The sequence below is a fragment of the Saccopteryx bilineata genome, chromosome 4 (genome assembly GCF_036850765.1).
Source record: "Saccopteryx bilineata isolate mSacBil1 chromosome 4, mSacBil1_pri_phased_curated, whole genome shotgun sequence".
Classification (NCBI taxonomy): domain Eukaryota; kingdom Metazoa; phylum Chordata; class Mammalia; order Chiroptera; family Emballonuridae; genus Saccopteryx; species Saccopteryx bilineata.
The window spans coordinates 287,169,911-287,193,119 of record NC_089493.1 but is presented as its reverse complement, the minus strand read 5'-3'; the positions used below and the strand labels follow the sequence as shown (position 1 = coordinate 287,193,119).

Below are 23,209 nucleotides of genomic sequence, written 5' to 3'. Positions count from 1 at the left end.
TGCCTAGCCTAGTTCCCTGTCTGCCCAACCTGCAGCCCAGGTCCATTCTCCTGAGCCCCAGGCTTCTCCACTGATGGCCGTTTGCCTCCTTCCTTAGGCCCGAGCCCCTGGACTGCCTGGTTCCTAGCCAGGGAGGAGGAGGAGGAGGAGGAGAAATCCATCTACTGGGACCTGAGTGTGAACTGGGGGCAGACAGGCTGTTGGTCCCAGAATGCCCCTGCCTGAGGCCAGTGAGCAAGAGGGAGAGAACGTGAAGGCTGGCCAGGAGCCGTCCCCTGAGACTGGCACAGATGTCGTCCCCACAGTCCCCACAAAGCCCAAGGAATTCCCCAATCTGGTCCTGCTAACAGCCTCCACTGAGAATGGGGATGGGGTATGCTCCCAGCCTGGAGCAGTGCACTGCATCATGTCCTTGGAGATGTCTGGCCCCGACACCCTGGCCAGGACCCTTCAGATCTTGCCAGCAGAGGAGCATGGAGTGCCAGTCCAGCCAAGCTCCCAGGTCCTCGAGCCAAAATGCAGTAAGCCAGACATAGGTGAGTTCTGGGCCTGTTGCCCCTGACTGCATGATCAGAAGTGAGCTCCCTGTGCACCCTCTCTCCCCGTGCGTGACTTCGGCTGTCCCATCCCTGCTCCAAGTCAAGCCTCCTTGTCTCTAACGACAAACCTGCCCCAGGCTGGTGTGACGGCCCTCCTCCCTCTCCACTCCCAGTCCCATCCCTCCTGTCCACAGCCCTGGCCTCATGTTTGCTCCGTGTCAGCTAACCTGGCCCTCTCCTTGCCCTTAGCAGCCCCCAAGCCCCTGGAGTTCCTGAGGACCCCGTTTGGGGGCCGCCTCCTGGTGCTCGAGTCCTTCCTGTACAAGCAGGAGAAGGCCGTGGGGGACAAAGTGTACTGGAAGTGCCGAGAGCACACTGAGCTGGGCTGCCGGGGCCGGGCCATCACCCGAGGCCCGCGCGCCACGGTGATGCGAGGCCACTGCCACTCCCCTGATGAGGAGGGCCTGGAGGCCCGGCGCCAGAAACAGAAGCAGCCCAGCGCACCCCTGCCGGAAAGCCAGGGGGGTCCTGAGGTCCTCAGAGCCCAGGTGGAAGAGCCACTCAAGGGGGTGGGCCCATGGCTGTGTCCTCAGGAGCCAGAGCCTGCCCCGGGGCTGGAGCTGAGCAAGCCGGCCCCAGAAGAGACAGAGGGACTGCGAGCACTGTCAGTGCTGAGCTTGCCCCCTAAGAAACGCCCAACCCTGGGGATCGGTGAGTGCCTCCCCACGTCATCTCCACTCGGACAGACATGAACCCGTGGGCCCTTTCTTATGCCAAAATAGAAATGTGGGTTTCTACGTGTTTTAAAAATAGGGTGCTCAGAGTCAAAATGACTTGTAAAAATATCGTCCCAGTATTCATTAAGCCCATAGGATAGAACTAGAACGTCTGAACCAGAGGTCCCAGGTCCTTCTGGAACTTTCTAATGCAGCCGGGTCTATGTGGGGCCCAGAAAAAAACAAGTCTCAGTGGCTCCATGTGATTCTGGGAACCCATGCAGTTTGGGAAGTTTGGCCTGGTGGGAAAATTTTGAGCCACGGGTCCCAGTTTCAAGTTCCAGCACCACCTCATGTAGCTGGGTAGCCTCAGAACAGTCCCTGGACTTCAGGAGTGTGGGGAGCTTTGTCGGAAGATGGGTGGTAGCCTCCATGCCAGGGAGACTCAGCAGTTGACACGGGGGAAGTACTCAACAGGGCCCAGCATGCGATGGCGCTGGGTAACTTGCAGGTGGAATTTCTGTGCATTGTTTAGTACCTGTAACTGGGAGGTGGGCTTGGTCCCAAGGCTGGGTGCTTCCTGACCTGGGAAGGACCGAAGGCAGCTTCTGTGCCGGGTACTGGGTGCCAGGGCAAGGCAGAGGGACTTGTTTCACACTGTGTATCCTCTTGGTACCATTTGTATTTTATGGCATGTGCAAGCATTACTCAAAAATTAGATGACATTTTTAAACAAACCCTAAGAAAAAATCATGCCCTGGAAAGAGGAAGCACTGAGGATGTGGAGTAGGAATCAGCGTGGCCCTTTGTGGTGCGTGATCTCCGACGTGGCCTCCTCTCTGACCACCAGGAGAGGAGCTGCAGCTCTCTCCTGGGTCAGTGGGTGCAGGGTCCGTGGGATGCATTTGGAGCAGCACCCCCGGCCGCGCATTCCTCTAGCCACACTGCGCAGCCGCGTCCCCTTCAGCCCAGGTGACTGCCGGTTCCTCCTCCAGGAGTGCGCCCGCCCTTGGAGTTCCTGAGGACCTGCTATGGGGGCAGCTTCCTGGTGCACAAGTCCTTCCTGTACAAGCGCGAGAAGGCCGTGGGGGACAAAGTGTACTGGACGTGCCGGGACCACACACTACGTAGCTGTCGTAGCCGCGTCATCACCCAGGGCCAGCGAGTGACTGTGATGCGTGGGCACTGCCACCCGCCTGACATGGAGGGCCTGCAGGCCCGGCGGCAGCAGGAGAAGGCCAAGGAGACTCTGCGGGCCAGGGCAGGCGGCCCCGGGGGCCAAGTGGACAAGCTGCTCCAAGGTGTAGACAGCCTGCTGTATCGCAGGGGGCCCAGCACCCTGACTCTCACTAAACCCCGTCCCAGAAAGCACATGAAGCCCCAGGCCGTGCAGGGATCCTCCACCGAGGACCAGGACACAGGCCCGGGTGAGTTCTCCATTCCCACTGGCCAGAGCTGGGGCCCCTCACGTCTTACTCCTGAGGGCCTGGGGGGCAGGAGTGGGTGGCCCAGTCTACTGACCACCTTCTCCATTGCTCCCCAGGAGGCCCCGAGTTCCTGAAGACCCCTCTGGGGGGCAGCTTCCTGGTGCACGAGTCCTTCCTCTATAGGCGGGAGAAGGCCGCCGGCGAGAAGGTGTACTGGACGTGCCGGGACCAGGCCCGCATGGGCTGCCGCAGCCGGGCCATCACCCAGGGCCAGCGGGTGACTGTGATGCGAGGCCACTGCCACCCGCCTGACCTGTTGGGTCTGGAGGCCCTGAGGCAGCGGGAGAAATGTCCTGGTGCGGCCCAGCGGGGGAGTTCAGGTAAGGCGGCTAGGGGACAGGCCTGGGGACAGGCGGGAGACCCCACCAGCCAGCCTTTCTCTCTTGAACCACCATGTCCCCTAGCACGCACCCTCCCATTCCTTACTAGGGGCACTCTGGAAGGAGTTACAGCCCTCTCACCTCACTCACCTTTTCCTCGCTTCCACTCCTCGGCCATCACCCCACCTCATTCCCCCATGGGACTCGAGGTGACTCCGGGAGGTCCCACTCGCTCAGGTTTTATTCCTCACCCTCTTCACACTCAGACCAGTCCAACCTGCCCTGAAACTCTATAGCACATGCTCATCCCAGGCTCTTTCTTGTCTTCCTCTGCCCTTTATTTCTTAAGAAATTATATGATTTTTATTTATTTATTTATTTATTTATTTATATATGTCTTTTTTACAGAGACAGAGAGTGAGTCAGAGAGAGGGATAGACAGGGACAGACAGGAACGGAGAGAGATGAGAAGCATCAATCATTAGTTTTTCATTGCGCGTTGCAACACCTTAGTTGTTCATTGATTGCTTTCTCATATGTGCCTTGACCGCAGGCCTTCAGCAGACTGAGTAACCCCTTGTTGAACCCAGTGACCTTGGGTTCAAGCTGGTAGGCTTTTGCTCAAACCAGATGAGCCTGTGCTCAAGCTGGTGACCTCGGAGTCTCAAACCTGGGTCCTCTGCATCCCAGTCCAACGCTCTATCCACTGCGCCACTGCCTGGTCAGGCAGAAATTATATGATTTTTAGAGGGAGCTAATTGCAAATAGCCAGTTTCTCATTTTTACGGTGTGAACGGATAATATGGTGCCTAGAAACAAGCACGTCCTACAGACCAAGTGGTTAAAGGGCAAAAGGTGATATTTTCATGAAACTAATCAACTCCTTCTCTCCTCCACCTCTTCTCCATAACTCTCTATCATTGGCCCAAGGGAGCCATCGACGAGGGTCACAGCCCCTCTCTTTTCATCTTTGTCCACTTGGGCACCCCACAGGGCCTAGTGTTTGTGGACTCTCACGGTCACAATGATGTAAATGTTCCTGTCCTCATCTTGTTAAGAAGTACGGCTTCGGCTTAGCCTGTTCTACTTACCCAGCTCTTCACTCATGCCTGAGAGAAGCCTGCCTCTCCTTCAGGGGTTACCAGTTGTATAGTTTTCTGAGTCATCTGAGTCACCTTTAGAGACTTTTTTTTGAGGGGGGGACAGAAACATAGAGAGGGACAGATAGAGACAGACAGACAGGAAAGGAGAGAGATGAGAAGCATCAATTCTTCATTGTGGCTCCATAGTCTCCTTAGTTGTTCATTGATTGCTTTCTTATATGTGCCTTGACCAGAGGGGGGGCTGCAGCAGAGCGAGTGACCCCTTGCTCAAGCCAGTGACCTTGGGCTCAAGCCAGCGACCTTGGGCTCAAGCTGGTGAGCCCGCGCTCAAGCTGGCAACCTCGGGGCTTGGAACCTGGGTCCTCTGCATCCCAGTCCGACGCTCTATCTATCCACTGTGCCACTGCCTGGTCAGGTGAGACTTTTGACCTTAAAGTTCTCTCAAACTTGAGATCTCTGACTGTATTTCTTTCTGACTCTCTATTTATTCCATTTCCATGTAACTTGTGTACATGGAGACAAACCTACAAAGCACACAGCAGCCCCGCCCCATCTTACCTCCACTTCCCACCCAGAAGAACCATTGTGAGCTTCTTCCCTTTTTAGAGTGTCTGCTGCCCTTTTGCTTGAAACTTTCTTCTGCTGCTATCAACTGCTTCTTCGATCTCTGTTGACTTCCAGCGAGAGAAGTGAGGGTTCAGCTGCTACCTGGTGCCCCGTCCTTTCAATGCAGTTACTGCAGTTTTTAGTTTTGCTTTAGTATATAAATCTGTTCACGCTCTGCAGGGAACACACTGCGACTGTTTCCTGCTCACACAGCTCATTGTTTTCTGGGCAGTCCAGCAGCCGCTTTACTTGTCCGCCAGTGGGCTGTGCCCATCGCCTCTCTTCCTCAGCCAGCAGAGGACAGCTCCAGGCTTTTCGCTCCAGTCTGAGTGAGGCCCTGCCTCTCCATCTCCCGGGGTGCCCTAGAGTAGTGGTCCCCAACCTTTTCTGGGCCACGGACCAGTTTAATGTCAGAAAATATTTTCACAGACCGGCCTTTAGGGTGGGACGGATAAATATATCATGTGACCGAGACAAGTGTCGAGAGTGAGTCTTAGACAGATGTACAGAGGGAATCTGGTCATTTTTTAAAAATAAAACATCGTTCAGACTTAAATATAAATAAAACAGAAATAATGTGAATTATTTATTCTTTCTCTGCGAACCGGTACCAAATGGCCCACGGACCAGTACAGGTCCGCGGCCCGGGAGTTGGGAACCACTGCCCTAGTGCACCCTCATCTCGAGGTCTCTCTCTGGCTTGGTTTACCCCCTTGTCTTTGGGAGTCCCTTTTCTCGTCACTACCCTAGCAAGGGTCCCTGGTGGCCACACTGTTGAGACCATGCGTGTCTGAAGGTGTCTGGATGGAGAGAGTAGCTGTTAGCCCAGCTCCAGGTTGTAAATCCTTCCGTGGTTGCCTGGTCTCTGTTCTTGAATGACCTGCAGCTTTCTGAGGACTGATCCTATGCAAGTGATGGGTCTTGGCTTGAAGTTTTAGGGTCGTCTCTCCATGCCTGGGCTGGTCAGTGCCCACAGGAGGAACTTCCCACAGTGACTGCCGGCATTCTGAGTCTTGTGCGAGAAAATGAGCGAGAAGTGTCCCATTCCAGATGCAGACTTCTACTTCCTCCCTCCCCACCCCAAAGACTCTTCCTCCCCCAGGCACAGACACATCCCTGCTCTTCATACAGGCAGCCCACACCCAGGTCCCGTGTGCAGCACTGGCCAGGGCCTCTAGCCTTCCCGACTTGGCCACTGGGCTCTGCTGTTCCCAGTGATTCCCCTCCAGGCTGGTCTGCCAAGTCTGTGACCATATGCCCTCACACACCCGCAGCCTGCACCATTCTGTCAGCATCTCTGCTCTGCTGTCCTCCCCTCCCCTCTCCAGATTTCTGGCCTGGTGTTCTGTGCCTTCGTTCCTCAGGGGACATTCTCATCAGGTGCCAGGGAATCAGAAACATGCCCTGAGGTCACCTAGCTCCATCCTACATCCAGACACCCCAACACTCACCCTCTCCAGGCCATTTTCACCCCCCCTGGTTTTCGCTGCTCTCTGCTGTGGGGAGACAGACTCCTAGTCTGTCCGCAGCTCCTCTGCCTGGTCCCTGTGCCTGAATGGAGGGAAGGGAGTCCTTTGGGCAGAAGGGTTCACTCTCCTCCCTCCTCCTGACACATGGACTATACTATTGCTTGCCTCCCCCTCTGCCCTCAGATCAAATCCTGGTTCCCTGGGAACTCGGCTCATCTATAGCCCATTCTGTGCCACACAAAACGCCCTTTTCACTCCTGACTACTTATTCCCCAGAAGGGGCCCTCCAACTCAGCAGGGACCCAAAGGCCTGGGTAGCAACCCTTTATAGGCACCTGGATAAGCGAGTGGATGTAGCAAAGATGCCCACTTCCTCTGGGCACCATGAGATGGGGGCACAGCCCTCTGTCTTCAGGGGCCTCCACCTCACCAGTCTCCCATCTCCCCTCCCTGCCAGGCTCCAGGAGCTGAGGCTAGGCTGGTTTTGAAGCTGCTGGTGGGGAGGGGGTGTCTGTGTCCTGGGCACCAGGGCCCTCTTGTTGTGAGGAGGTGTTGCAGCTTGGGGTGGGGTTTGTGGAGGTCACTCCAAGAGTCCCGCTGCTCCGGCTCTGAGAGCACGGCCACCGCCCACCTCCCTGCTCTGCTGCAAGGCCTAGGCTCCAGGCTTTCCCTCCCCTGACTGCTTCCCCCGTTTCTCCCCAGGAGGCCCTGAGTTCCTGAGGACCCCTCTGGGGGGCAGCTTCCTGGTGCACGAGTCCTTCCTCTATAGGCGGGAGAAGGCCGCCGGCGAGAAGGTGTACTGGACGTGCCGGGACCAGGCCCGCATGGGCTGCCGCAGCCGGGCCATCACCCAGGGCCAGCGGGTGATGGTAATGCGCAGGCACTGCCACCCGCCGGACCTGGGGGGCCTGGAGGCCCTGAGGCAACGCGAGCAGTTCCCCTGCCCAGCCCAGAGGGAAGGTTCAGGTGTGGGCAGGCGCTGGGCCCTGGTCTCCCTGCTGCCTCAGCAGCCCCTGGGGCCAAAACACTGTCTAGAGGCTTCCTGCTAAGACTTCCTATCCATGGCCCGCGTCCACTGGGGTTCAGTCATGCATGTCAGTCTGTCTTCCTGGGCTCTGAGTTTCCTGGGGGCATAGGCTGCGTCTGGGCTCCACACTCATGGTGCTGGTCCCAGGCTGGGATGGGCTGTCAGTGGGAGAAACCCACTCAGACCACTGGAGCAAAGGGGGTGTGGCCAGGGGGCATTATTAGCGGCTACAGGAAGTGCTCAGCATCCATGTATGGGGCAATGCGCCTGAACATTGGGGACCCTCTGCTTGCACTCTCCTGGTCTCTCTGGTATCTGTTTTCCTCTGTCTTCTCTCTCCCTTTCCCCTGCCACATTACCTCACTTCTCTCTGGCCACACCAGCCCCGACATTGCATGACCTTTCAGTTAAGGTACTTAAAAGTCTCAAGAGAGAGAGTTGATTGGTTGCCAGCTGGCCGAGGGGAGGGTGGACGGACTGCTGAGAGGCTGAGGCCCCTGGTGCTCACAGTTCAGACCAGCCATGAGCCTCCCAGAATGTTCCAGCTCAGCCCCTGCCCTGGGGCGCTTGCCAGCAAGTGTGGAGTCCAAGCCAAGTCAGGAGAGGCCTGCAGGGAACTCAGGGTTTGGGTGGCTGCAGAGCCAAGCGCCCCAGGCAGCACCAGGGCCCTAGAGACAGCCAGTCTCCACTGGAGGGAGTCAGGGCAATGGTCCCAGGGCTCTGAGGCACAGACAGGGGTAGAGGGCAGGGGCCAGAGTGAGTCCTGTGGGGGATGAGGGTTTCCTGGTTGGAGCAGGCTGGTGGGAAACAGGAAACAGCCTCCATCCCCGGTACCCAGGCTCCATCTCCTGCCTCCAGGGCTTGGCCCAGGCCCCCCACTCACACTGTTATATTTCTTCTAGGCACCCTCCAGCCTCTGGAATTCCTGAGGACTTCCCTCGGAGGGAGGTTCCTGGTGCACGAGTCCTTCCTCTATAGGAAGGAGAAGGCTGCCGGTGAGAAGGTGTACTGGATGTGCCGAGACCAGGCCCGGCTGGGCTGCCGCAGCCGGGCCATCACCCAGGGTCAGCAGGTGACTGTGATGCGTAGCCACTGCCACCTGCCTGACCTGGTGGGCCTGGAGGCCCTGAGGCAGCGGGAGCGGCTCCCCAGCGCAGCCCAGCAGGAGGACCCAGGTACAGACAGGGATGGGGGTAGAGGTGGGATACAAAAGACCTGTGGGGACTTGGTCTCCTGCAGCCCAAGGTTCAGACTCCTCGCGGTCAGCACTGTCTGGGGAGCCTTGTGCCCTGGCCTTTCTGCCTTTTCACAGTCTTCTGTCTGTCCTCTCTACTGGTTTCTTCTCCTGAACCTGAAAACACCTAAATCTGTCCCATCCTTCAGAACAAACTACCATTTTCTCTTTCTTTTATTCTAAGAGGTCTTAACTTTTTACCGATTGTAGTCTCTTTTGAACATCTGAAGAAAATATAGAGACTACCCAGAAGAATATATATATATATATTTTTTTTCATTTTTCTGAAGCTGGAAACAGGGAGAGACAGTCAGACAGACTCCCGCATGCGGGAGGGGAAGAGAGAGACAGAGAGGAAAGCGCGGCGGAGGGGTGGAGAAGCAAATGGGCGCTTCTCCTGTGTGCCCTGGCCGGGAATCGAACCCGGGTCCTCTGCACGCTAGGCCGACGCTCTACCGCTGAGCCAACCGGCCAGGGCCCCCAGAAGAATATATTAATGTGAGTACACATGCTCACGCACACACACGTGTGAAGTGGTGCAAATAATTAGCTATGTTGAACAAAATGGGTTCTTGTCACATAAACAGAACATAAAACCAGTCTTTAGAAAGCATTGTGTGTCTCATATTAATTCATGTAAATATTAAGGGCCACATCTTATAAAATATAGAAATGAATCCATTTTGTATAAAGCAACCAAAAGAAACTTGATTTCTGCCTAGAACACAAAGGGATTTCCAAGAGAAAGCCATTGTTTGGTTTAAACAGGAAGTGGGTGTTGTGGAGTGTCTTTGGTATGGCAAAGGCTGGATCATCTTTGATGGCTGGTTGATTCCCAATCTCTTTTTCTCTTCCTTCTTTTCTCTTTTGGTGAGAGAGAGACAGACAGACAGACAGGAAGGGAGAGAGATGAGAAGCAACAGTTCATAGTTGCAGCACTACAGTTGTTCACTGAGTGCTTCTCATATGTATCTTGACGGGGGGACTCAAGTGGAGCCAGTGACCTTGGGCTTCAAGCCAGTCTCCGTAGGATCATGTCAAAGAGCCCACACTCAAGCCAGCGACCTTGCTTGGAAGCTGGCCACCTCGGTTTTGAATCTGGGACCTCAATGTCCCGGGTTGACACTCTATCCACTGCATCACAACCAGTCAGGCATTCCCAATCTTTTTGATGACAAGGGCTACAGACTGACTCTTAGGATCTCAAACAGCTTCTTTTGCTAGACACAGGTAGTTTGGGGCTTCCCAAAACTCCCCAAATCAGCATCATTCTACCTGGTTTTCTATATTCAGGCCTTGAGGTTATCATTACAAGGTGTGTGTCATTGGCTCTAGCACCTTCAACAAGAAAAGAATTATTAATCCAGGTTTTTAATTCTTTTTCTCAGAAAAGATAAAACTTCTGTCTAATGTTCAACTGTGCTTTAAGAGTTGTGTACTGAAAGCCAGCAGATTAATGGGTAATTGTATTAGTTAGCTAATGCTGTGTCACAGATTATACCAAAATTTCGTGCCTTAAAGTGATAAATATTATATTTACTGTCTCCCGCATTTTTTGGGTCAGGATTTCAGGAGTGGTTGGGCTGGGTGGTTCTGGATCAGAGTCTCCCAGAAGGCTGAAGGAAAGGTGTCAGCCAGGGTGGCAGTCCTCTGAAGGCTTGAGGGGCTGGAAGAAGTGGTTCCAGAATGACCTGTTCACTTCTTGGCTGTAGCTTCTTGGCTCTAGGCTGGAGGACTCAGTTTCTCACCGTATGGACCCTTCCTTAGGGCTGCTTGAGTGTCCTCAAACATGACACTATCTTCCCCGAAACAAGAGAGCAGAGCAAGAAGAAACCCACCAACAATAACAGAGGCCGTATTGTTCTCAAGTGCACGTAGAACATTCTCCAGGTAGACCCTATCAGAGCCATAAAACAAGACTCCATAAATCAAAAGGATTAAAATTATACAAAGTGTGCTATCTGACCATAGTGGAATGAAACCAGAAAATATAACAGGAAGAAATTTAGAAAACTCACAAATATGTGAACATTAAGCAACACACTTCCAAATAATCAATGACTCGAAGAAATCACAAGGGAAATTAGAAGACACTTTGAATATTTTTAAAGTTAGGTTTTAGAGAAAGGAAGGGAGAAGGAGAGAGAAACATCAGTTTGTTGTTCCACTTATTTATGCACTCATTGGTTGATTCTAATGATTTATTTTTTTTTGTATTTTTCTGAAGTTGGAAACGGGGAGGCAGTCAGACTCCCGCATGTGCCCGACCAGGATCTACCTGGCATGCCCACCAGGGGGCGATGCTCTGCCCATCTGGGGCATTGCTCTGTTGCAACCAGAGCCATTCTAGTGCCTGAGGCAGAGGCCATAGAGCAATCTTCAGCGCCAGGCCAACTTTGCTCCAATGGAGCCTTGGCTGCGGGAGGGGAAGAGAGAGACAGAGAGGAAGGAGAGGGGGAGGAGTGGAGAAGCAGATGGGCACTTCTCCTGTGTGCCCTGGCTGGTAATTGAACCCAGGACTCCTGCACGCCAGGCCGACGCTCTACCACTCAGCCAACCGGCCAGGGCTAATGATTTTTTTTTTTCTTTGACAGAGAGAGTACAAGAGAGAAACAAATAGGGACAGACAGCTAGGAAGGGAGACAGATGAGAAGCATCAATTCTTCATTGCGGCACCTTAGTTGTTCAATGATTGTTTATTCATTGATTGTTTTCTCATATGTGCCTTGACCAGAGGGCTGCAGCAGAGCGAGTGACCCCTTGCTCAAGCCAGCAACCATGGGGTCATGTCTATGATCCCATGCTCAAGCCAACGACCCTGCGCTCAAGCTAGTGAACCCATGCTCAAGCTAGATGAGCCCACTCTCAAACCAGTGACTTCGGGGTTTCGAACCTGAGTCTTCTGTGTCCCAGTCTGATGCTCTATCCACTGCACCGCCGCCTGGTCAGACCATTGGTTGATTCTTACTTGCACCCTGATTGGAGATGAAACCTGCAACATTGGCATGTCGAGACAATACTTTAACCAACTGAGGCTACTGGGCCAGGGCTTGAAAACACTTTGAAATGAACAAAACAGAAACACAGAATATCAAAACTTATGAAATGCAGCCACGCAGTGTTTAGAGGGAAATTTATAGCTGCAAATACTTATATTTAAAAAAAAGATCTCTTGCCTGATCAGATGGTAGCACAGTGAATAGAGTGTCGACCTGGGATCCTGAGGACCTAGGTTCAAGACCCCAAGGTCTCCAGCTTGAGCAGGCTCACCCACTTGAGTCCAAAGGATGCTGGCTTGAGCCCAAGGTCGTCGCTGGCTTGAGCAAGGGGTCACTCGCTCTGCTGTAGCCCCCCCCCCCCAGTCAAGGCACATATAAGAAAGCAATCACTGAACAACTCAAGTGCTGCAACTACGAGTTGATGATCCTCATCTTTCCATCTTTCTCCCTTCCTATCTGTCTCTCTTGTACACATGCACAAATAAATAAATACGGAAGGAAGCCATAGAGTGGCTTTATGACCAGTGTCACACCCCTTCACTCCTGCTTTACTCGGTTCTTTAGAAGCCAGTCACAGCACCCGAGGGAGAGGAATGTAGGTTCTTCTGCCTGGCATGAGGAATATCTCGGGATTTGTGGACATTCCTAACCCTGTCATAGTAACAAAGGAGAGTTCTGTTTCCCGACAAAGTATCTTGAAAAGGCCTGGCAACTTCCGGAGCAGGACATGGGACTTCTCAGGCATGTTGGTATTTCCTCCCAGGACATGCTGGTGTAGAAAGCCAAAAATTCCCAAGCTTTATGGCAATGGAGCAATCTCTTGTTCTAGAGGAATTGGTCTGATATATGTACATGTGTGTATGTAAGAATGATTTAGTTGATGTTTTCTCTAGGGAAAACTATTACAGGGACCTTCAAGTTTCCATGTTCTCTATTTCTGCCATGTTTGGGTTTTTATAATGAATATGTGTTTCTTTGTAATCAGAAAAGTCAAAGATATAAGACCTGACAGCAAGTCTCAGTGAGGCCAGTCTCCTCTTCGACTCCAACAGAGGAACCACAGGTGTCGCCAGCGTCCGGCATGCTCCACGTCTACGCAGGACCCCGGCGTTTCCCACCTGGCTAGCTGCTGCTGGAAAAAAGCTCCTTTTCACTCTTTCAAAGCATCAGCAGCCTTCACACTTCCTCAAGAGGCCAGGAGGAATACCGTGGCATCTTCATGCAGGCAAAGACGAGTGCCAGCAGCTGGCAGCTTGCAGGTGTGCGTGATGTGGGGAAGGCCTGACCTCCCAAAGATCTGAAGAAGCATCTTTTGATAAAGTCACTCTTCCTTGTTCTACCGCCCCAAGCCACGAACACCCATCTGCTTGCAGAGCAGGAGACTTTGCCAAGGACTTTCCAGCTGGGTGTGGCCCTGCTTTGGCCAGGGCACGTTTGGGGAACTTCCTGCTTTTTGGAGCTAAGCGGAGCTGCTCTGCCTAGCTCCAGCCATTCAAGTGTTTTCTGGCCAGGTGCCAGGTGGACCTTTGTGCCCCTTGGCCACCTGCTGCTGAGCAGAGCCGTGCCTCACAGTAACAGAGCAGGCCAAACCCTAGTATACACTGTTAGACTTTCTTTCCCTTGCTGTTTTCCAGCTTAAACCCAGTGTCCATGAGCCCCATGGCAGGTGGCATTGCTGGCAGTGGGAACCAGCCTGGATGTCCACAAGAAGCCTACATAAGGCAGACTGTACCTGGCTGCAGCTGGCAATGTCCTGGGTCACCCATGTTCATCTGATGCAAGAGGAGGGGCAGAGCTGGGTGGCAGTAGAGGTGTAACTCTTTCTCCAGTCTGGTAGCGCAGCAGAGAGCTGGCAGGTCCAGGAGAAGCAGGCAGGCTGATGTCCCCTGGGGAACTCCAGAGGCTGCTGCTTGCTAACAAAGCCTCATCCTCCACAGCGAGGCTCCTTGCCCCTATCCTGTAACTGCAGGGGGACACACACGACAGGCCCTTTCTCTCCTGGCAAGTTGGCCACGGAGCCTGCCATCCAGCTATGGAACAGTGACATCTCAGGGGCCTCCATGTTTCCTTGCTTATTCATTTCCCTCAATAAACCTTATTTTATTTTTTTATTTTTATTTATTGATTTGAGAGAGAGAGAGAGAGAAAGAGAGAGAGAAAAGCCACCAATTTGTTGTTCCACTTATTTATGCATTCATTGATTGTTTCTTATGTGTGCCCTGACCAGGGATTGAACCTGCAACCTTGGCATATCAAGACACTGCTCTAACCAATTGAGCTACCTGGCCAGGGCCAATAAACTTTCTTTTACATCTCACTAGGTAGAGCTGGTATGTATGTCCAACATCCCAATCGCAACAACAGCTGGCCATCCCAAAGCCACATGCTGCACGTGTCTTAGCAGCACGTGGTTTAAAATGGAGTTTGGCTCAGTTCCTGGAAGATGGGGACCCTCACGTAGGCCTGAGGTCCTGAGTGAGAGGCACTGAGTTACAGCCATTGCCACCTGCAGAGCCTGCACAGTCGGCCCGTTTTGCAGCCTGGCAAGTATGGTCTGCACGGCAACAACCTTCCCAGTCCCGAGTCCCATGGTTGTCACATTGGCCGGGCTCTAGGCACCCAGAGGTTGGAGTGCAGTGTGAGACTCGAAGGAGGATGCAGGCTTCTCTTTCCTCCGGGGTGTTCACACTGGTGAGGCTGGCACACCCTCCCTCTTCTCCACATTTGCTTTGACCTTAGAGGCCAGATGGCTGGTTTGTGTTGCCTGAACTGAGGACGCCCAGATGGATGTGAATTTGGGCACGGTCATCACTTTGGGTGCCCCCATGGCCACTCAGCTACTGAACTCCAGAGGTGTCTTCCTCCACGGTTCAGATGTCCCCTGCCCCCTCACTCTCACAGAGCAAAGTGTACCAGGTGGATCCCTCTCTTGGAAGCTGGCCCCCTCTGTGGACAGTGACATCTCAGAGGGGCCATGCTTTCCTTCCCTGCTCGCACTCTGCTGCTAGTTTCCCCCAATAAACCCTAGTTTATTATGTTTGCACCACATGATGTGGGTGGTGTCTCTGTGCCCCTTTGCATGACAGTGCACAACAATGTCTTAACTATGAAATTTAAAATAAAAAGTTCAGCCTGACCAGGCAGTGGCACAGTGGATAGTGTTGGCCTGGGATGCTGAGGACCCAGATTTGAAACCTTGAGGTCACTGCTTAAGTGCAGGCTTATCTATCTGGCTTGAGTGTGTATTCACCAGCATGAGCACAGGGTCACTGGCTTGAGCCTAAAGGTTGCTGGCTTGACCAAGGGGTCACTTGCTCAGCTGTAGTCTCCCGGTCAAGGCATATGAGAAAGCAATCAATGAACAACTAGGGAGCCACAACAAAGAACTGATACTTCTCATCTCCCTTCCTGACTGTCCCTGTCTGTCTGTCTCTCTCTCTCACTAAAAAAAGAAAAAAGAAGAAAAAGTTAAGGCCCTAACTGGGTATCTCTGGATCATCCTGGCATCCCAAGGTCACAGGTTCAATCCTTGTACAGGACACATATGAGAAGTAGCCAATAAGTGTACAACAAAATGGAGCAACTAAGTCGAACAATTTCATGCTTCTCTCTCTCCGCCCTGCCTCTCTCCTTCCTCTCTTTCTCAAATCAATGGAAAATTTTTTAAAATTAAAAGTTCTCAAGCATTAGCAAAAGTTATCAACAAGAAATTCAAGCCTAATCAGGCAGTGGCACAGTGGATAGAGTGTTGGACTAGGATGCATATGACCCAGGTTTTAAACCCCAAGGTTGCCTGCTTGAGCACGGGCTCATTCAGCTTGAGTGTGAGTTCACCAGCTTGAGCGCGGGGTCGCTGGCTTCAGCATGGAATCATAGACATGACCCCATGGTCGCTGGCTTGAAGCCCAAGGTCGCTGGCCTGAGCAAGGGGTCACTCACTCTGTTGTAGTCCCACCCCCCCCCCCGGTCAAAACACATGTGAAAAAGCAATCAATGAACAACTAAGGAGCCTCAACAAAGAATTGATGCTTCTCACCTCCCTTCCTGTATGTCTATCCCTACCTGTCCCTCTCTCTGTGTCTCTGTCATAAAACAAACAAATAAAAACCAAGGAACTCAAAGTTTAAAAATGGGGAGCATGGCTGGCTTTAGGAGGATTGGTCCCCAGTTTCTGTCCCCAAAGATGTAAGGTGAGCATCATAGAAATGTTTCTCATGGCCCCACTCTCCCTTCTGGCAAGGCCCTGCCTCCTGTCCTCATGTCAGGAAGCCTTCTGCAGGGTGGAACTAAGGACCTCCTTTTCACTAAAGTCAGCAGATGCTTTTCAGAGATCACCCTCTAGCATTGACCCCCCCTTGACCCCTCCTCTGTGTTCACCACCCCTCTCTGCATTCCCTCCCAGTCTCCCTCAAAGGAACCTTTGCCCCCAACACCTGACCTATAGGCCTTCTCTCCCTCGGGTGATTTATATAGTATGTGGTTAGTGTTTTGGAAACTGGACCTCAGCCCTTTTCTGCTTAGCCACTTTCAGGATTCATCACCAGCCTGGCCCTCCCTTCTGTAACCAAACCTGTGTCCAGCTGCCCCTGGACCCTGGCCATCTGTGTCCTGTGATTACCACATGCAGGCAGCAAATGGAAGTATCTACTTGTTGTCAGCCTAGTCGATGGCCCCACTGCACAGGTAGAAACCCGGAGCCATCCTTGACAATGCCCTGCCTGGTTGTCATTATATGTCCCATCAATTGTCGGTGTCCACCAGTACCACCTTGCCTAGTTCTTTTTTTTTTTTTTTTTTTTGACAGAGACAGAGAGAGTCAGAGAGAGGGACAGATAGGGACAGACAGGAAGGGAGAGAGATGAGAAGCATCAATTCTTTGTTGCAGCATCTTAGTTGTTCATTGATTGCTTTCTCATATTTGCCTTGACCGGGGGACTACAACAGAGTGAGTGACCCCTTGTTCAAACCATAGACCATGGAATCATGTCTATGATTTCACACTCAAGCCAGAGACCCCTTGTTCAAGCTGGTGAGCCCACACTCAAGCCAGATGAGCCCGCGCTCAAGCTGGCAACCTCGGGGTCTCGAACCTGGGTCCTCCACATCCCAGTCCAATGCTCTATCCACTGCACCACCACCTGGTCAGGCTGCCTAGTTGTTGTTGTTTTTTTAGTAAAAGTTTTATTGAGATATAGTCCACATACCATACAACTCACCCAAATAGGTTGTAGCAGATGCAGTTAGTTAAGATGATGTCATCCTTCATCCTGGAGTAGGAGAGCCCTGGCCCTAATTTGAGTGACATCCTTATAAAAGGGGGAAATTTGGACACAGATGTGCACACAGGAAGAATGCCACGTGAAGATGGAGGCTGAGATCAGGGCGACTGATGCTTCTGCAAGCCAAGGAATGCCAGTGATGGCCAGCAAACCACCACAGCCAATCCAAAGGCATGGGGCAGAATCTCCCTCCCGGCTCCCAGAAGGATCCAGCCCTCATCTCAGACTTCTAGCCTCCAGACTATGACACAATAAGTTTCTGTTGTTTACTTCTCCAGTCTGTTTGTCCCCTTTGCAGGGGGCATGGGCCCTGGCCTTCCTTAGTTGGAGGTTCCATGAACCACCTTGAACTGGAGCTTGCCAATAGGGATACTGCCTCTCAACTCAGTGCCTGAGTCCTGGAACGAGCACCTCCTCCCTCTTCCAACACCCCTTTGCAGTAGACTGAGGCAGTGGAGAGTAGGGAATGTGTGAACCAAATGGACAGTCTTTTTTAGTCCAACCTCCCTCCAGGGAAGGGGCCAGTTCCTCCTCTACGCCCCCCACTGGTGCTCGTTGCACATGTGGGGGCCTGGTTGTCCCTGTCCTCCATCTCACGGCGGTGCGGCACCCCCTGTGCACCTCCATCACCCAAACCCTGGCCCAGGCCTGCAGCCAGGAATGCTCTCCGGGCCCCACTGAGCCCCTGTGGCGACGGTACTCGTGTGCAGGAGGGAAAAGGGGGCCCAGTACACGGGTGGCTACCCAGTCTCCAGTTACCAGGTGAAACTTCCAGTCAAGAGCTCTGCTGGGCCAGAAAACTGAGAGGTGAGCTGTGGCCAGCCTGGCCACTGACCAGGCTTTCCCGGGAGGTGACTGCAACGCCAGCCTTGAGTCTCAGCAAGCCCTCTTCCTTCCAATGCTCCCCTGTAAACCCCCCACCCACCCAATAAGCTACGTGTGAGGAACTAGCTGTGAGGTCTTGAGTCTCATTACTGCCAGCAACTTCTCGTCCTTTCTAGAATCTTCCCTGTGCCTCCCCATCTTGGGGTTGGGGCGGTACTAACACGGTGGAGACAGGTCCTTCCAGGCCGGATAGCCTGGTGTGGGCCTGGTGAAGGGTGGGGAGGCTGGACTGAGGAGCAGGGGATCTGGGCGGGGCAGGTCCGTTCTGGGCCTCTGGCCACAACTCACCTTCTCTCCCTAGCCCCCTCCCGCGCCCTCCTAAGCACCTGCGCTGGCCTCCCCCCAAGCCCTCGGGGCAGCCGGCGGGCGGCGCTGGGAGATCAGAGAACTAAGAAGAGTCGGGCCCGTGGGGAGGGGGCGGGGAATTTCCCCCCACACCTGCCCAGGCCTGTTAACCTCCTCTCCCTCGCGGAGGGCAGGGGGGTACCGCTGGGGGAATTCCATCTCTCTGCGATGGCTCTGGAGGGCCTGAGCTGGGGTGTGGGGGGTATTAGGGAGAGAAGGGGGAGAAGAGGGAGGGACCGGCTGGAACCAGGGGCACAGCTGCCTTCTTCTCCAGACACCAGCTGCCCCTGCCTGTCCAGGACTGAGCATTCACCATTCCCGTCTGTCTCGACGGTGCGGGTGCTGGGAGTGGCATCTCCTCCGTCAGGTCAGAGGTGTCAGGACCTTTGGAGCGAAGGGCGTGAGGACCTGGAAAAGGGTAAGCACGCGAGCTTCTGACACTGCGTGGGTAACTGAATGGGGAGTGCGTGCGTGCATTTCATTCAAAGGTGCCTGGGAGCGGGGTTTCCCCGGGACGTGTGACCTCGGGAGAGGGTCCTGCATCTCCCCCATTAGGCTCCTCCTCCATACGCTCCCACTGGAACCTGCGCCGACCCTGAAAGGGGAAGGGGGCGGAGAGGCGCGCGCCGGGACGCTAAGGGTCCGGGGCGAGCGTGGAAGGCGTCTGGACCTGCTGCCTTCGCTCCAGTCTCGGGCGGGGCTTCCCGGCCTCGGGGGTGGGGGGTGGGGAGGGAGGATCCCAGAGGGAGGGACCCGCATAGGGACGCGAGAGGGGCAGAAGCCAGCACGTTAGATACCTGGGCTAGGGAAACTCAGAGAGCTAGGCGCGGCGGGAGGGGGCAGGCGTGGAAGCCGAGGCAAGACCCCGAGCGCCGAGAGGCAGAGACGAGGAGCCCCTGGCCAGAGATCCCCTGGGAGACCCCCAGTAGAGACGAGGCAGGAGACGCCTCCAGGGGCAGAAACTCTGGGAGGCAACTACCCCCGGGAGATATTTTCCCGCTCCAGACGTAGAGTGCTGCCCAAAGCGGGACGAAGGTTCCCAGTCAGAGGACAACGCCCCCCCAGGTCGCCAGGGAGACCCCGGGGGTGGCACAGGTGGTATACGGGCTAGGGCGACCTCTCCTAGGTTGGGGGTAATGGGGACACGAGCCCCGCAGAGCCTTCTCCTTCTTCTCCTCTTCCTCCCGATGCTGCCACCACGAGGGGCCTCCGCGGGGAGCCTGCATAGCCCAGGTGAGTCTTGGCCCGGCGACTAGGCCTGGGTCACCACCCCCTCCTCTGCGCATAAGACCCGGGTCCCGAGCCTGGGGAGGGGGCAGAGCAGGTGGCGGGAGCAGCTGAGCAGTCCCAGGAACCTGGGGCACCAGCTAGGGAGCCGGGCAAGAGTTGGCGTCGGGGGGTGAGGATGTCCAGCGAAGCTCTGAACCTCCCATGGCCCTGCCGTGGCCGTGCAGGCCTGTCTGAGTGCTTCCAGGTGAACGGCGCAGACTACCGCGGCCAGCAGAACCGCACGGGCCCGCGCGGGGCGGGCCGCCCTTGTCTCTTCTGGGACCAGACGCAGCAGCACAGCTACAGCAGCGCCAGAGACCCCCAGGGTCGCTGGGGGCTGGGAGCACACAACTTCTGCCGGTTAGGGGCGGGGCCCAGGGCGTGGTCTGTTGAGGGAGGGGCATTGGGGCGGGGCCTTGTTGGAGGCGGGGCTGGGCGCACTATTGCTGGCGTGGGCCGGAGGCAAGGGCTGTGGGTAGGTGGAGCAGAGGATTCTGCTGGACCAGCACAGGGTCCAGCGGGAGGGTGGAGCGCAGCGGGGATGGGCGCTCAAAACATTTTCCGACTTGGTTCCGGCCTTAGGCGCCCAACTTGTGTACAGCCTCAAGTCAGGCCTGGGCCCGTGTGGGCGAGGCCAGTAAGCGATCTCTGGAGTGAGGGGCCGGGATCTTGCCCTACAACTTCTTTGAAGGGCCTTTACTGGTGAAGGGAGTGGGGATACAGAGTACAACTGCTGTCTGGAGCAGCAGGGACCGAGCTAAGCGGGAGGGCACTTCTCTGATAGAAGTCACCACTTCTGCTTTAAAGCAGGGTTCTGAGTCAAGGCCAGCGGCTGAGGCCCAGGGTGGGGTGAGGGGCGAACACTACAGAGAACACTCGAAGACCTCAGCTGAATACCTAAAGTCAGCCCTCAGAGCCCTTTAAGGATTTCCAACCGTACTCTCGAAAGACTACGACGGGGAGTAGCTGTGCCACACGCGGTGGTCATTTTTGCGAGTGGGCCCTGGGGTAGGGCCTGGGATTTGCGGGTAGCAGGATCCGGACCACGTCTCTCCCACCCGCAGAAACCCAGATGGTGATGTGCAGCCATGGTGCTACGTGGCCGAGACGGAGGAGGGCATCTACTGGCGCTACTGCGACATCCCCACGTGTCACAGTGAGTGAGCCAGCTGGACGAGGGTAGGAGCGCCGGGCTGCCTGAGTGGAGATCACTTTTGGAGGCATTGGACAGACCCCAACTCCCTTGTCTCCTCAGTGCCCGGGTACCTCGGCTGCTTCGTGGACTCGGGGGCACCCCCAGCCCTCAGCGGCCCCAGTGGCACCTCAACGAAGCTCACGGTCCAGGTGTGCCTTCGCTTCTGCCGCATGAAAGGCTACCAGGTACTGCTCATAGGCCCAGACCAGTGACCTCTGACCTTAACCGAAATCAACTCCCAATTTTGACACCAACCTTGACACTAATTTCTAAACTTCCAGTCCGATTCCCACTTCCGAGCCGGATCCCTGGCTCCTACTACCCCACCCTTACTTACCCCAGACCCTGCCCTCGGCGTCACCCCGTCTATACTCACAGCTGGCTGGCGTGGAAGCTGGATACGCTTGCTTCTGTGGCTCTGAAAGCGACCTGACACGCGGACGCCCGGCGCCGGCCACGGACTGTGACCAGATCTGCTTCGGCCACCCGGGCCAACTGTGCGGTGGCGACGGGCGCCTGGGCGTCTACGAGGGTGAGCAGTGAGCGGGAACGAGGGGCCTGGGTGACAGGGTCAAACGTAGGAAGTGGAAGCCGGCGGCTAAGGGCGGGGCCTGAGAAGGGGATTGGATTGAGGACCCGGCCCGAAGAGTGGGCCGGGCAGAACCTGGAGGCCAAGGGCGGGGTCTGGGGCTGAGAGCAGGATTTGAGGAAGCGATGGACGTAAAACCTTATGGAAGGGGCCGGGCGAAGCTGTTGGGTCAGCCCGGTGGCGGGCCCTAGCTAAAGGGGCGGGACTTCGGGATGGACCCGGCGAAAGGGGGGCCCGCGGGTCTCTGGGTTCTGACCGCCAGCCCCGCCCACAGTGTCTGTGGGCTCCTGTCAGGGGAACTGGACCGCACCTCAGGGTGTCATCTATTCTCCGGACTTCCCGGACGAATACGGGCCGGACCAGAACTGCAGCTGGGCGCTTGGCCCGCCGGGCGCCGCGCTGGAGCTCACCTTCCGCCTCTTCGAGCTGGCTGACCCACGCGACAGGCTGGAGCTGCGCGACGCGTCCTCCGGCAGCCTGCTCCGTGCCTTCGACGGCGCCCGCCCGCCGCCGCCTGGGACCTTGCGCCTGAGCGCCGCTGCGCTGCTGCTCACCTTCCGCAGCGATGAGCGTGGCCACGCGCAGGGCTTTGCGCTCACCTACCGCGGTGCGGCCCCGCCCCATTCCCATTCCCCCTGGGCCCTTTCCCGCCGCCACCCGGCCTCACACCCCTCTCCGCAGGCGTGCAGGACCCTGCAGAGAACCCGGTGATGCCCGAGGGCTCCGCCCAGACCCCTGCAGCTCTCCCCGACGGGACCAATGTGAGCTGCAGCCCCCGGCCTGGGGCTCCAGAGGCCGCGATAGGGGGTGAGGCGGAAGCTTGAGATGGGAGGGAGTTTGGGGAGTAGCCCCTTTGGAGCCCTGTCCTCACTGCACTCTTTGCCCGCAGCCCGGGTCTTCTCGACAGTGATGGCCATCTCAGTGCTGCTGCTGCTGCTACTGCTGCTGCTGCTGCTGCTGTCGCTGCTGCGCCAACGGTGCGCTCGCTGGGGCAAGGTCTGAGGGTAACTCAGATGGGCAGCCAGGTGCCTGACGCCTCAGTGCCCAGGGGCCGGGGCGGGTGGGAAGCTGGGGCCCGGGAAAAGAATGGAGCTGGATCTACTGGGTTCTTGAGGGACAAGGCGTTGAGTCCACACAGGGAACTGCAGGTGGGAACTCGGGCGAAGCAGGATGCTGGGGTGAGACTGGTTGAGGTTTCGAACGGCTGACGTCTGCTGCCTCTCTAGGAGCTGTCTGCTGGCTCCGGGAAAAGGGTCCCCGGCGTTGAGGCCTTCCCAGGGCTCCAGGAGAAGCTGGGCCGTGTGGTACCGCCGTCCCCGAGGGGTGGCACTGCCCTGCTCCCCCGAAGACACCCAGGCCGAGAGTCTAGCCTCGAGTTACCGCCCCCTGAGCGCCTCCAGTCAGAGTTCCCTGCGTTCGCTCATCTCTGTTCTCTGAGTCGGGACCTCAAGTGTCCACTGGATCCTCCATCAGTGGGATGGACATCTGCGATGTTATGCCGCATTCTACCATGGCTTCCACTTTTTAAAAGGCAGCTCTGCCTCTGGTCATCTCTAAGAGGCCAGACGTCAGAGAAGAAGCATCTAGTACTATTACTGGAAACTTGGCCTGACTCTAGGTGTCCGGATGATCGAGGCCAAATGGCAAGAGAAATCAGCTTCCCTCCTCCTAGACCTTGACATGCCAGTCTCTGATTTCAGGGATCTGTGATCTCCTCTTGGGGTGGTCCTGGCCTGCTGCCCTAAGTGAAATGTGAGAAGTCAACAAAAGTGGTCAAAAGACCACTTTGAATAAAAAAACATATTTTGGTATAAGACTCTGCAAATTCTTAAGTGGTGAAAAGCATGTTGATGGGGACACTCAAGCCAAGGGTTGGGTATGTCCATGCAAATTAAGGGCGTTCCACACAGTTTCAGGGAACCTCCTGAAATGCTGAGGACGGAGGAACGCCCAGGAGGAAGGATGGGTGGGCCAGGCTCTGGAGAAGGGGAGAGAAAAAGGCCGGCTGTAAGCCGGGTTAAACGGAAGAAGGGCCTCTTCCTGGGCCCGCATTAGTATGAACCCAGGCGGGGACTGACCTTTCTCCCCTGGCTACTTGCCCTCTCTTTTCTCCTCCCTTTCCTGCCTGCCCTGGGGTGGGGCTGAAG

At 55.5% G+C, this 23,209-nt stretch overlaps 2 protein-coding genes across 12 annotated transcripts in view; both read left to right on the top strand.

Moving 5' to 3' along the window:
* Positions 1–13,611, top strand: part of FLYWCH1 (FLYWCH-type zinc finger 1) — a 36,445-nt gene extending 22,834 nt beyond the window's left edge. For 3 of the 4 annotated variants that reach the window (XM_066275139.1, XM_066275138.1, XM_066275137.1), the window contains 7 exons: positions 98–536; positions 789–1,250; positions 2,251–2,682; positions 2,799–3,062; positions 6,943–7,206; positions 8,170–8,442; positions 12,486–13,611. In XM_066275139.1, coding sequence (XP_066131236.1) covers positions 212–536; positions 789–1,250; positions 2,251–2,682; positions 2,799–3,062; positions 6,943–7,206; positions 8,170–8,442; positions 12,486–12,502 — 2,037 coding nt within the window. In that variant the 5' untranslated portion in view covers positions 98–211 and the 3' untranslated portion in view covers positions 12,503–13,611. The remainder of the gene's footprint in view (positions 1–97; positions 537–788; positions 1,251–2,250; positions 2,683–2,798; positions 3,063–6,942; positions 7,207–8,169; positions 8,443–12,485) is intronic. The other variant, XM_066275140.1, reaches the window with a different exon arrangement.
* A 5,115-nt stretch (positions 13,612–18,726) lies between these two features.
* On the top strand, positions 18,727–22,869 carry KREMEN2 (kringle containing transmembrane protein 2). 8 transcript variants are annotated; one of them, XM_066275149.1, is made up of 9 exons: positions 18,727–19,242; positions 19,464–19,638; positions 20,343–20,434; positions 20,534–20,658; positions 20,852–21,005; positions 21,337–21,669; positions 21,752–21,869; positions 21,952–22,058; positions 22,289–22,468. In XM_066275149.1, the coding sequence occupies exons 1-9, from the start codon at positions 19,146–19,148 to the stop codon at positions 22,327–22,329; spliced, it is 1,242 nt and encodes a 413-aa protein (XP_066131246.1). In that variant the 5' UTR covers positions 18,727–19,145; the 3' UTR covers positions 22,330–22,468. The 8 variants fall into 8 exon arrangements, with proteins under 8 accessions (XP_066131246.1, XP_066131241.1, XP_066131242.1 ...); XM_066275144.1 differs by having other exon boundaries at positions 18,731–19,242; positions 21,752–21,823; positions 22,289–22,869; XM_066275142.1 differs by having other exon boundaries at positions 18,733–19,242; positions 21,744–21,869; positions 22,289–22,869.
* Positions 22,870–23,209: the final 340 nt, after the last annotated feature.

Bases quoted from the DNA above. Each gene is read 5' to 3' on its own strand.
- KREMEN2 (XM_066275142.1), top strand. From the start codon at position 19,146: ATGGGGACACGAGCCCCGCAGAGCCTTCTCCTTCTTCTCCTCTTCCTC. The intron at 19,243-19,463 runs GTGAGTCTTGGC...GTGGCCGTGCAG, and splicing joins GGGGAGCCTGCATAGCCCAG to GCCTGTCTGAGTGCTTCCAG. The intron at 20,659-20,851 runs GTACTGCTCATA...CTATACTCACAG, and splicing joins GCCGCATGAAAGGCTACCAG to CTGGCTGGCGTGGAAGCTGG.